General features: G+C 41.7%; 1 protein-coding gene across 2 annotated transcripts in view; it reads left to right on the forward strand.

Annotated features, from left to right (window-relative positions):
• The window catches only part of xrcc1 (X-ray repair complementing defective repair in Chinese hamster cells 1), a 14,611-nt gene continuing 1,651 nt past the window's right edge, over positions 1-12,960 (forward strand). Inside the window, exons 1-14 of one of the 2 annotated variants that reach the window (XM_046398970.1) lie at positions 1-204; positions 541-604; positions 735-827; positions 1,830-1,937; positions 2,071-2,229; positions 2,465-2,542; positions 3,148-3,271; positions 3,475-3,572; positions 4,395-4,557; positions 4,635-4,878; positions 5,862-5,978; positions 9,160-9,241; positions 9,342-9,441; positions 11,747-11,795. In XM_046398970.1, coding sequence (XP_046254926.1) covers positions 173-204; positions 541-604; positions 735-827; positions 1,830-1,937; positions 2,071-2,229; positions 2,465-2,542; positions 3,148-3,271; positions 3,475-3,572; positions 4,395-4,557; positions 4,635-4,878; positions 5,862-5,978; positions 9,160-9,241; positions 9,342-9,441; positions 11,747-11,795 — 1,511 coding nt within the window. In that variant the 5' untranslated portion in view covers positions 1-172. The remainder of the gene's footprint in view (positions 205-540; positions 605-734; positions 828-1,829; positions 1,938-2,070; positions 2,230-2,464; positions 2,543-3,147; positions 3,272-3,474; positions 3,573-4,394; positions 4,558-4,634; positions 4,879-5,861; positions 5,979-9,159; positions 9,242-9,341; positions 9,442-11,746; positions 11,796-12,960) is intronic. The other variant, XM_046398971.1, reaches the window with a different exon arrangement.

Here is a 12,960-nt window from a genome sequence, read left to right on the forward strand (position 1 = left end):
GCGATAACGTTTTGATGATGCGATTATTTAATTGCAGAAGAAGAAAGAAAGCCCTCATTGGGTGGAGCCGCTGTTAGCCGGAAATTGCGTCACAGCACGACTTGCATCTGGCTTTTGGTGGGAAAATGAGTTCGCTGCCGTACACATTTAGTTTAAAATTACAAGCATTACTATGTGTTTTCTGATGGTTAATGTAATGGTAAAGTAAGTGACCTTGTGTCAGATACAGAACAGTTGAAAAGTTCATGTGTAACAGCCCTTACGTTGTGTTAAAATCATCAGGCTAATCGGGAAAAGTTCACTCTGCCTATTGTTTACTAGCATGCTATCACGTTAGCCAACGGTCTGTCTGACGCTAAGCAATAAACTTAATTTGCCGAACTTTTCGAATCTAAATTTTCCGTCAATGAAAGGACACTGTGTATGCTTTATGTACAGTTAACCGTAATCGGTAACGTTAAGAGGCAAAGCAAGCCTCGGCTTGGTTTATTCCCTTCACGCTGGTTATTTAATTAGCTAATCTGTCTTCAACCTGACAAGAATCAACAACAACATGCCAGAAATCAAACTCAAACACGTCGTGTCTTGCAGCACCGAGGACAATGTGAGTTAATTTGTTTAATTTGTATAGAAGTTCGTGCTCCCATTCATCTCCTGACATGAAGAGGGGTTTTTTTTGAGCATTCAGCCAAACGTGAGCCTTCTTTTCTCTCATTTGACACGATGCAAAACAGACTCACAAGGCAGACAACCTGCTGAGCTCTGACACCTACAGAAAGTGGAAAGCAGCAAGACCCGGGGAGAAGCAGACATCAGTCATTCTGCAGGTATGTTTTTTTTGTTTGTTTGTTTTGCAAAAGTGTGTGAGTCAGCAGTGGTTACATAACGTGTTGTTTTCTCCTATTTGATGTGAAATTAATTTGGGTTACCCCTAAAACCTGGTCATCCAGTCAGCTTCATCCAAATCAAACCCTGGCCCTCAGATTGCTGTTGCTGGGGATCAAACGTTGTATTACAATCCAGTGAATTTAAACCTAATAACTTTCCTTTTGGGGGTGTTTTTCTGCTAAAGGAAACGAAAGTTCTGAGTCCAGGTTTCCTTTTGATGATTAGGTTCATCAGGGTCGTGCAGTCATGAAGTCTGTAACCTCCGAAACAATTTGTAAACATGGTACACGACTTGGTGAAAACGTTGACGTCCACTCCCGCTTCCCCTTTGATGATGTATTTTTGTCCTTTTGGGAACCCCCTTGTCTGCCTTGTCTTACAGTTGTGACCTTCCCCAACTTAAATACTCATTTGACTATGATTCAATTCCCTTTTTTTGACCACTAAATATTGTAATAAAACGGTTGGCGTTTGTCTTTGTACTTCATGGATTAGGCGGAAGTCAGTGGTTCATTGTTCAAAATGCTGACTACAAGGCTTTTAACTAAGTTGGGGTGGCAAGAACATATTGTGCTTGTGTTTGTCTCTCTTCATGTCTTGCCTGAGACTTAAATACTGGATTTTACAAAATATGTTGAAGACACTTTAGGCGTATCTCTTGGTTAGATTTTACATGTCAGACGTCTTACTGCTTGTAGATTATGTACCATATGTGGCACTGGCAACTTTACAACATTTTGTTTTGTGTTTTGAAAACAGTAACACACCTTGTCATTTTGATCAGATATAACAAAGTATTGTTATCAGTAAGGACCAGTTGGTCTAATCCCCTCATGTGTATGCATGTGTTCCACCGGCACAGACATGCTAATAAGCGCTTCTTGCATCTCTGCCTTGAGATCTTTTGACGTTATTTCTGTGCTGTTTTCCTTTTCTCTCAGTTCGAGAAGGAGGAGCAGGTACACAGCATCGATATTGGAAATGAAGGGTCGGCTTTCATCGAGGTGTTGGTGGGGAATTCTTCAGCTGTCAGAGACCAGGATTATGAGGTATTATAGCAGATCAAACTCGGTTCAAAATATATCAGGTCCTTCTAATTACCGTAATTAGTAAATACCAATCTATTAAGATGTCAGTAGATTTTTTTTCTCACTCTGTGATGTCAAACTTTCTTTATTTTAGGTTCTTTTGGTTACATCTTCCTTCATGTCCCCCACGGAGAGCCGGAATGGCACCAATATGAACCGAGTGCGTTTCTTTGGACCCAACCAGCTTCAGAAGAGCACAGCGCAAGAGAAGTGGGACAAAGTGAAGATTGTGTGTAGTCAGCCATACAGCAAGGTAAGCGCCCTGTTATTTCAAATAGAGTCCATAAAATCCAGAGGTAAAGCATTTGCATTTAGGTTTATCATAATACCACTGTTACCATGTGGCACAGTTGCACTGCATTACTCTGTAGATGCTGATGTTGTCAGTTAATATAATTAATGAATTAAAGGGTACTTCTCTGAAAAGAAAGTGTACACCAGTTACTTATGAAGAATAAATGTGATATGTGTTTGTGTGTGCTTCGTAGAACATAGCATATGGACTGTCCTTTGTTAAGTTTCATTCGCCGCCTGACAAGAACGATCCTCCTCCAACAACTTCACCCGTAAGTCTTGTTCTCAAATCGTCAGGGTGTGCTGATAGAAGATAGCCTCTTAATCTTTTCACTTGAGACCATGAGAATGTTGCTCACTCGGGCTGAGTAATGATACCAAATATAATTATTAAGAGGAACACACGTCGTGCTGTCTGCCCTTTCCTGCCTCGTCCCTCTGGTACTGTAATTCTTATCGAGATAAGTGCGTATGAATAATTTGCAAAGTGATTTACACTTCTGACACTGAGCTAATGAAATGTGGTATCACTTTGACCAACATGTGGGTCTCTCCAGAAACTGTAAATCTAGATTCTGAGTGAGAATCTTCTGAGTGAAAAACTTCTGAGTGATTCTACCTAAAAATGAGTTTAGAAACCAAAACAAAACCTGTAAAATCAGTTTTATCTGACCTAGCAAGAAAAGGGGATTACAAAATCTGAAATTCTGCGTTCATATGTAGCACCTCAACATATCCAGCGAACCACAAAACTTTCTGGCTATGAAATCATTTGTCAAGTTGAAACCTTTTTGTTCTGTAAAGTGAAAATGCACTTCAGCCAGTCCCTCTGTCTTCTCTTTTGGCACTAAAACCTCTCATACTTCCCTCCTGTCAGAAACTGACAAAGCTGGGGCAGTTCAGGGTGAAGGATGAGTCTCCTTCATCGGGGCCCAGCCTTCCGCCTGGCAGTCTCTTCTTCAGTCGGGACAGTGCAGCAAAGTCCAGCACCTCACCCAAAGGTAAATCCGCTTATTCAGATTTGCAAATTTGCTGAAACCCAATCAAACTGTTACACCTCCTTTTAAGAATAAAGTCCTTATCGCTTTGAATAATTAAACACGTCATTAATTATGCTTTATTTAAAGCTGCTGGGGAGAGACAGTTTCTTAATTACTGAGTTACTTTGCTCCCTCACAAGCTTTCTACACGTTTCTCCCTTTAGTGTCTCCTCAGAGTCAAAAGCTGAGTTACGCTGCTGCTGCCCTGCAGACTGGTGGCTCATCAGGCCAAGCGTCCTCCTCCAGCTCCGCTTCACCTCAGGTACTAAACATCCCCATCATGTTGTTCACCGAAGGACAGCCGGGAAACTGCTTTCTTCTGAATCGGCAGTTGCTTTTTTGCCTCATACAGTCAGACGGGAAAGATATGAGAATACATAGAAAAGACAATATAGTTTTTTGTAGGATGGTTTCTGTGGTTATTGAGACTTTTAACCACTTTACCAAAACAGTCAACATTTTAATGAAAAGTAACGTATGTCCTCCAGTGTTTTCTGATAAAATAATCTTTATTTAATGGAAGAGTTTTGTTGGCAGCAGATACATTTGTGGCTTTCATCGACTTTAAAAAAACAGCTTGAAACACAATAACGCCTGGCTCGGGTAAATATACATCACCGTAACTCTGTGAGGAGAAACCAGGAGGAGCCTCTCACACAGGGGAATAACACTGTCAATATCAGCCGCATGTCACTTTGACTTTTGCAAAGGAAAAGAAAATAAACATATTGAGTGCAGTTTGGGTGAGCTGCACAAAGACGTGTCTGTGCATCAGAGCTAAGTCCATAAAGATGTGAAGTCCTGCTTCCAATTTTCTGCCGTGATTGTTTCTCTCCCCTTTTTCTTTTTGATGGCTTGCAGAATTCTTGCATTTTGACTGTGGCCACAATAAAAGAGGTTATTAAATGTACAATTTCCTTTTCGAGATATCCTTTGTGTATTGAGTGCAATGGAAGCATGGACAGTTTGTGACAGTCTACCTTATTTTCACTCCCTCTAAACATACGGGCGCAAATTATTTTTCCCTTTCTGAAAAAAAGAAATTGCCATTTTTAATTTGCATACATTAATTGTTTCCTCACAGCCACCGGCAAAAAGAAAATTTGAGTTCAGCAAAGAGCGGCAGTCTGCCTCTGGCCCTCCACCCTCAAAGAAAATAAGCTCGGCTGGCTCACCTGAGGGCAAAGCTGTGACCCCTAAACACAAGCCGAGTCCAACCAGCACGCCGAGCCCCAGCACCGCGAAAGGTAACGCTCGCTGTAGTGCAAACAGGTTACTCCTTCACCCAGAAAACTTTCTTGACTTTCACAAATTGACCCCCCAGCTTCTCCAGCACAGAAGTCTGCCGACAAGAAGCGGCAGAGCCCATCCAAACCCGAACCAAAACCCAAACAACAGAAGGCCAACTCCCACAGCGTGCAGCAGGTCCCGTTCAAACAGATCATGGAGGGGGTGGTGTTCGTCCTCAGTGGCTTCCAAAACCCCTTCAGAGGGGAGCTGAGGGAAAAGGCTTTGGACATGGGAGCCAAATACCGACCTGACTGGACCCCCGACTCCACACACCTCATGTAAGTACCAAGCAGGAGGCAGTGAGGAAGCATGTGAGGACTGCAGCTTGTTTAGAATACACATCAGAGTCTGATGGACGTGTTTGTGCTTTTCATGCACGAAAATCCACTCTGATTGAACTGACAGAGTTGTTTAGTTAGTGGACTTGACTGCCTTCATTTTTATTTTTGCCAGTTTTCACAGAAAATCACACCAACTTTACCAAACTCAGATTTTTATATTCCCACCTCATCACTTTGCTGCAAAGGACACTGTGCGCTTCAGTTTCAGTGAAACTAAGTCCTCTGGTGGTAAATGAAAGTCAGAAAGAAAGTGATGAGATAAATGGGGAGCAAATGCAAAAGAGCTGCTGATAAGCCAAAAGATCAATAACACAGTGAAACTGTAGAATGTTAGTAGTTAAGATTTAAGAAAGATGACGTGAACGCAGACTTCATTGTAGTAGATAAAACTGGTTTCTTTGAAGAAAATCACTCTCAGTTGTAGTAAAAAATACAAAAGTAGCATCACATATTTCATTGCTGGACCCAGCAGATCATAAAATATTTGGCATTGAGTTGAGGGACCTTTATGCGATATGGACAAATAAATATGATCACGGCAAATCATATTTTAGATGACCAAGTCAGATTTGTTGATCCAAAGTGCCAGCATGCTTTCCAGTGGTGCTTTCTTAACTGTTCTGTGAGTTGTTCTGTCATGAGATTTTTATCTGTAGTTGATTTTGATCATTGAAACAGATTACATGATTGTGTAACAGCTCTGTTAGCGTCCTCAGTATTTCACTTTGATTGCACCTTGATTCCTGCTGTCATGGCCAACTACTGTCCTTGTCAGCTTCTCCTCAGTGATGTAACTTTGTGTGTGTGTGTGTGTGTGTGTGTGTGTGTGTGTGTGTGTGTGTGTGTGTGTGTGTGTGTGTGTGTGTGTGTGTGTGTGTGTGTGTGTGTGTACACGTCTCTTTCGGCCCATTAATCTCCAGCTGTGCCTTCGCTAACACCCCCAAGTACAGCCAGGTGAAATCAGCTGGGGGCATCATCGTGCGGAAGGAATGGGTAATCGACTGCCATAAGAGGAAACAGAAGATTTCCTATAAAAGGTAAGAGAAGGTGAAATACAAAACAAACTAACATAAAGATGTGATTTTTCTGGTCATGTGATTATATACTGTCGTGATGCCTGTAGTGAGGCCTGGGCTCAGGCTCGGTCAGAGGGACAGCTGGAATGGGATTTGGTGCCTTGTTTAAAGTACACTTCCGCAGAGTGCCAGCCTGGTTTTAGTGAGGAACGTGTGTCCAGCGTTTATATCTACGTCTGATTAATACTTTCTCTTAATCCACGTCTGTAACTCTACGTGAGTACAATCTGTGCACAGCACTCGCACTGATTGAAGCGTCCAAAAATACACCTCTCACAGCAGTGATGCCCACTTGCTATGGAGAACATTGTAACCTTGAGCAGCTGATGCCTGCTGTGATCACAAATTCAACCCAGCCAGTTCCAGCAGCTCTCTAATTATATGCCTCATTACAGGGGGAGCTTTCACAACATCAAGGTCTTCTGTCATCGCTCCACACGAATCTGTGTATGTTGAATAATGTAGAACATAACGCTCATCTTGGGCAATGGAAGATCCAGATTTAGGAAGAATAGCTCACTGTGTGAAGCTTTGCGTCATCATTTAAGGAATTCTTTCATACGCGTTGCTTTCTTTACAGTCTGCGGTATGCAGAACTGGTGTTGTGGTGGGTAACATGTTAGCAAGGAAACGTGTTCAAAAGTCTCAAAAGTGCTTCAGTTGAATCCCATTTTGTTCAGTGCACTTTTAAAAACAACCTGCCGTTCAAACCGATTTTAACCCTTAACAACCTAAAAATATAATCAGTGAAACTTATCTAAAAAAATAAATAAATAAATAAATGAAGAAGCCCAAGTTAATGTGTGTTAAAGTGGTGCTAATTTGAATCCAGCAAAGTTACAACATTCAGTTCAGTGATTAGAGAGTGATGACGTCAAGGATGACGAGCAGAGGCTGCATCAGTGAAGGATTTGAAAACTTGCAATTGATCGATTGTGTGCCTGCATGGATGATTGACAATTCTAGTTATTGGCATTTCAGTCAATAATCTTTTCAAAAAAAAAAAAAACAAAGGTCAAAGTGCAGCCTTAGTTGATCGACACACACACAATGGGAGCAGTCACCAAGCTGTTATCAGTGTGTCTCCCTTTGCATGTAATTAGTTATTCTGATGTGACTGTCAGCAAAGAGATAATTGGCAACCACTTCCAGCAGGATAAATCTGGTGACAAGACCCGGTGCACAGAAATCAATGTTTGTGCGTTTCTCTTCAAAGGCAGAAATGAATGTGGTCAGAGTAACGTTTCGATCGGATTATACTGGACAGGCACAGAGCGCATATGAGCCATACAGAGAGAGATGGAGGGCGATGTGGACAGTGTTTTAAATAAATACTGCTGACGGGCACACGATGCTGTGGTTTTATCAAATGTGATCCTCAGATCCTCACTGTGAGATTCTCAGAAAGTGCGTTGAAACGAGAAGTCCGCTGCAGCCTGTGTCGTCATTCCCCCCTCGTGCTCTCTTTTTTCAGTCAGTTTCTGATGGTGCTGAGGATCCCTCACCCCTGACCCCCCCCCTTGTTGTCAGAATAATCCATTCCCCTGCCCAGCACTGCTATTGTGCAGCTCTTGGAGTGTGCAGCTTTGATGATGTATCCTTTATTTAAAAGCTGCATCTGCTATGGGTAATTAAAGGGACCACTTACTTTGATGATGACAAGTGCCCAAACAAATACGCACACTGTCACGCTGAAACTGTTGCTCCATCGTGCACATGAACACTTTGCTGCTGGGCATCTGGAGGTAAAAATGGACAGCTTCATTCAGCTCCTGACAGGCATACATACTGTACATGTTCGAGAGATGTTGGCTAAGAAGCACAGAAATCCTGCCTCCATAGTCATTATTAAATCATTGAGCATCCAGAGACAGACATAAATAGAAGAGAGCAGGAAACACTTAAGCGGCTCTACAGCATCCCAATGTAATGGATCTGAATAAGTGAACAAATCTCTCACTGCAGCTGAGGTGCCGCTGCAACATCCCAAGAGAAACTGGAAAATAGTTTGCGCTTGTTGCTTTTGAGGTGACGCCATTTAATTCTCATAATCAACAGCTTCTGCTTTGCTCCTCTTGCCGCAGAGTCCTTTTTCCATTTTTCCAATTTCCTGGTCACTGAGTTTTATGAAACAAGTAAGCAGAGGTCGGTGAAATGTCTCGCTGTCGTGTGAGCGGAAATGATTTCACCTTAACGCTGGTATTTCAACCCTACTGATAATGTCTAAGTGACTTTATTGTGGCTTGAGGGAATATAAGGATTGGATGGGAAGAAATGTCACATCCTCACCATACCCTCAGTGTGTGTGTGTGTGTAGGCAGGAAGGAAGGAGTATTTCCTTTCATCCCATCCATTTCCTGCATTCTTATCACTTCTCTTATTTGTACTCTCTTGAATTAATTGGAACATCTGCCTTTTTTTCCCCTCTCCACGCTCTCTTAACCTTTGCAGAGGACATCACTGATTTAATGGATTTTTTTATACCTCTTTTGTCTTTTTTTTTTTTTTCTTAAGGATTTATTTTATGGTTTAATTATCTTTTTGCAGCCTCTTTTTGTTAGGGTTTAAACACATTAAAACATCAATTAAATTTGCTTCAGCAATGGCCCGAAGAACAAGTGACTCCTAAGTAAGATGAGAGTCTGTCAGATGCTTTTTGTCTATCTGACAAGCATTTTGGTTGAAGCAGACCCTGTTCCGTTTCAGATGAATGAAACGAATATGAATTAATTAACACAGATGTTCAGTCCAACAGTTAGGAGGTAAGGAGTGATATCAGCCTTTGAAAATCCGCTATTGGTTGACCTCGACTGGGATATTGTGGGGTTTGGTTTAGAGACAAGGTTTCATGTCCCCCTGCAGTAGATTGGACTTGTCTCCCAGCATGGAAAATCGAAAGGATTTAATATACAGGCGTTGGTTATGTTTTAAACATCAAAACATTGAATGTCTGGTGAAAAATATTACCTTCACTCTGAAACTTGCTTTCATCCCACTATTGCCTGACAGAGGCCCTCCATGGTTTTGAAACCTTGAACAAGTAAAGCTGATTGGAAGCAAGATATATTGTGCAGATGTTCTTTTTCCTCTGGCCTTTAATCATGCTGGCACATTTGTTTACCCGCGTCTTGTCTCCCTTCAGGTATTTGATGGATGGAGCAGAGTCGAGCTCGGAGAGTGAAATGGAAGTGGACGACCAGAGCGAAGAGGAAATGAACACGAAGGTAAGTTTGCCTTTGCCTAAGCAATTCTATTAAAAAAAAAACAAACAAACAATCTAATGAAAAAAGTCAGTTTTAACGCTCTGTCTGTGCTGTCCTTCAGACTCCACAGAAGCAGGAGAGACGAGCGACTCCCAAAAAGACACCAGAAAAGAGGAATGAAGATGATAAGTATGCTGGCTCCACTGATGTGGATGAACCAGGTCTGCATCAAAATACTTTTATCCCTTGAATTCACACTGGGGGTGGAAAAATGATGTTTACTTGATGTTTACTTGATACTTGATGTTTTTGTTTAAAATTCATCAGACATCAACATCAGAATTGCCACTTCGATGACTCCGTATTTCTTTCTTTATTTGTGCACTAGAGAAGCTATTGTTGGGATAAAAGAGAAAGCACATTATTTATTTATTTATTTTGTTTTTTGAAAAGTATCTCCAAGGTGACAGCCTTACACGGTCTTTAATTTTGTTTTTTCAATTGACTTGTAGCTGAGGTTCACCTGAAAGAGGCAGGCAGGGTGTAATGACTGTGGAAGAAGTGGGGAGTTGGCTCACTGAAAAGGTGAAATAGAGGAAATGGAAGAACGACAGCCAAGGCCACAGAGGCACTTAGAGTCCGGATACAGTGCGAGTGGAAAGGAACAAACACAGAAAAAAAGAAAATTAAATTCTCCTCTGTGTTAAAGGTTAAAACAGACATTTTCTTCTTGGTCAGATAGGACTGCTTATTTGTTTCAGCGCACTTTTGTGTGATATACAAGCTGATGCACAAGTAACATCCCGAGGTCCCGAGGAACGAGTTCAGACCCGAAAATAATATGCAGCTTTGCAGCCATACCAGCTTCCACTCTTCTGGGAAGACTTTCCACAACATGTTGGAGTGTTTCTGTGGAAGTTTCATGCAGCAGAGCATTTGTGAGGTCAGACACAGATGTTGGACCAAAAGTCCTGGCTCACAATCTCCGTTCCAGTTCATCCCAAAGGTGTTGGATGGGGTTGAGGTCAGGACTCTGTGTGGGCCAGTCAAGTTCTTCCACACCAAACTCATCCAACCATGTCTTTATGGAGCTTTGCTTTGTGCACTGGGGCACAGTCATGCTGGAATAGAAAAGGGCCTTCAACAAACTGTTGCCACAAAGTTGGAAGCATAGCATTGTCCAAAATGTCTTGGTATGCTGAAGCATTAAGATTTCCCTTCACTGGACGTGAAGGACCTTGTACAACCCCTGAACAATAGCCCCATACCACACCTGAGTTCAGTAATAGAGGTGTGTCCCAATACCTTTGTCCATACAGTGTACGGATGGATACACACAGCTTCATCTGACTGTCTCACCTCACCAGGGCTAAACTGAAGTATTTCTTTTTCTCTTTTTTACTACTCCTGTAGCATATTATCCTCACTGACCAGCCTCTTGACACATACTCCATCGCCTCAGTACACCATCTGCATATTAGTCTGTCTGTAGCAGAAAACATGTATTCTTCATTAATTTCTCCTTTGCTTGTGTCTAAAAAGCAGGGCTTAGCATTTTCTGTTTTTATTTTTGCTCTATTCCATTTTCAAATGGAAACAGATGACACTTTACCTCTTCACTGCCTCAGCTTCAGCCTCCACAAACACAACAAGAGCGAGTTTAAGAGAGACAGGAAAACGGCATTTCTCAGTTACACAGGAGGAAACAACAAACCAAAACGTTCCCAGTCCAATTAAATTAGTTACATCTGGTAATTAAAGCAGAAGATAAATAAAAACATTTATATATTTAATTGCTTACTCACTTATCTGTATCGCATAGATCCAGAGGCTGAATTGGAACTGTCTGTGACTCATGGGAAATGATTCATTCTATTTGTTCAAATAAGTAAAGAGGGAGGGAGGGTAGCACTAGAGCTGAAGAGGACTGAGGGAATTGTGGTGGCTGGGGGGGATGTGATGTGAGAGCCCAGAGATTAGACAAAAGGGATCACCTTTATGAAGCACTTGGAAATGGATGAGCTGACAACACCGCCGAGTCTGTAGACGCTGTTTGAGGGAGAAGCGAGAATGGAGGCAAGACGTAATCACCGTGAAGGGACTTGTGCATGATTTTCATTTCTATGTTAATGCAGGGCCAGAAGTAAAGTGTTGGCCTGCATTAGTGAGGAGACACAACAAACACTGACCCGGGAAATACACACAGCGAGACGGCATTTTAATTAGAACCTCTTCTCCTTTTTTTTCCCCTCCCTTGGCAGCACTGGATTGTATGCTAATGGCAAGTGTCGCCAACAAGGTTACATCCTTTTGAACTGCTGATATGTTTCACATCAGTGTGGACTCACCTGCTGTATGAAAGCAAGGTTAAACTCTCACCAAAATGGCCTGAAATGTAAAGCAGATTGGGTCTCTTTGATTTTCATAAATTAAGGTGCAAAGCCAGTTCTAGGAGTTAATTAAGCAAACATGTCTGTTTTTAAGGTCAGTTTTACCCTATTGACAAATAAACACTTCATTTCACAGGAGGTGATGATGACGAATCTGCTGTGGACACAGAGGACGAGCTGCTGAGGTAAAAAGCAATCGTAATATCGACGTGAGCGAGTTTGTTCTTGCGTGTCCTTACCAGTTGATTACTTTACCTCTGTTCTCTTGTTGCTGCACTGATGAAAGAACCATCAATCGAGTCTAACATCAGTAATTCTACTTTGACTTGAGACTACCTTAGACGTAATAATCACACGGTAACGTCAATGAATTCTTTTCATTCATGTTCATTTATTTGCAAAACGGTTGGTTAGAGGGTCCTCACAAAACTCTTTCATGTAGCTTCTTTTGTGCTTTAAACTTTAAACTTTCCTAACTTTCATCAGCAGCAGAAGAAACCACTACATGCAATGTGAGAGGTGTGTGAAGCCAGATGATGATGTGGGTTTAATCAGCTCTGTTTCATGAAAACAAGCTAAAGGAGAAAAACAAAATCACAATGTTTAACTAACCCAGTCCTGGTCTGGAAGAGATCGACTTGAACGAGCGCTAACATTAGCTAATGTCTGTCAGTCGGCACACGTTGGTTCCTGCGTGAAAATCGGCGAGAGGCAGACACTGATGTTGGACGTATTTGTGGTTCAGGAGTTACTGAAGAGCAGAAGGACGTCTTTGCAAGGCAGTTGGTGGTTACTCTGGTGACATGCTGCTCCCTATATTTTTGGATGGGCTGATTGCAGATTGAGATTGTTGGGTTTTGATAGGGGTTACCCATGTCACCAATATGGTGTTTGTGTGCAGGATGTTGAGTGAGACCAGAGAGCTGATGCTGCACTGGAGCCAAAGAAGCACATTTTTCAATTAATTCAGTTTATCAGCAATCAGACAAAAAAAGTACTGATATTGATAATTTGAAAATACCATATACTGGCCTTGATAATGAGTCAGTCTAGTTTTAGAACTGGTTTTCCATTACAAAATAATCTCTGAAAAAGCTCTGAAATAAAAGAGATGATCACCAACTTGCAGAGGGACTGGTTGTTAGAGGTGTGTTCACGCTGAAATGTTGCACTTAGTAAGTTGGATGTACTCTCTTTAAAGAACTTCTTCTGCACTTGCACTGGACTTGTTGGAGGTTATATTTTGCTATGATGAGCCAGTAACAGCAACACTTTTCAAAATTCACGTTAGACTCGTCGCTAATGCCCTCGAATACAGAGACTTAAAACAGTGCAGTCGAGTTGGCTTTA

Source organism: Scatophagus argus, chromosome 9, assembly GCF_020382885.2.
Source record: "Scatophagus argus isolate fScaArg1 chromosome 9, fScaArg1.pri, whole genome shotgun sequence".
NCBI classification, from domain to species: Eukaryota; Metazoa; Chordata; class Actinopteri; family Scatophagidae; genus Scatophagus; species Scatophagus argus.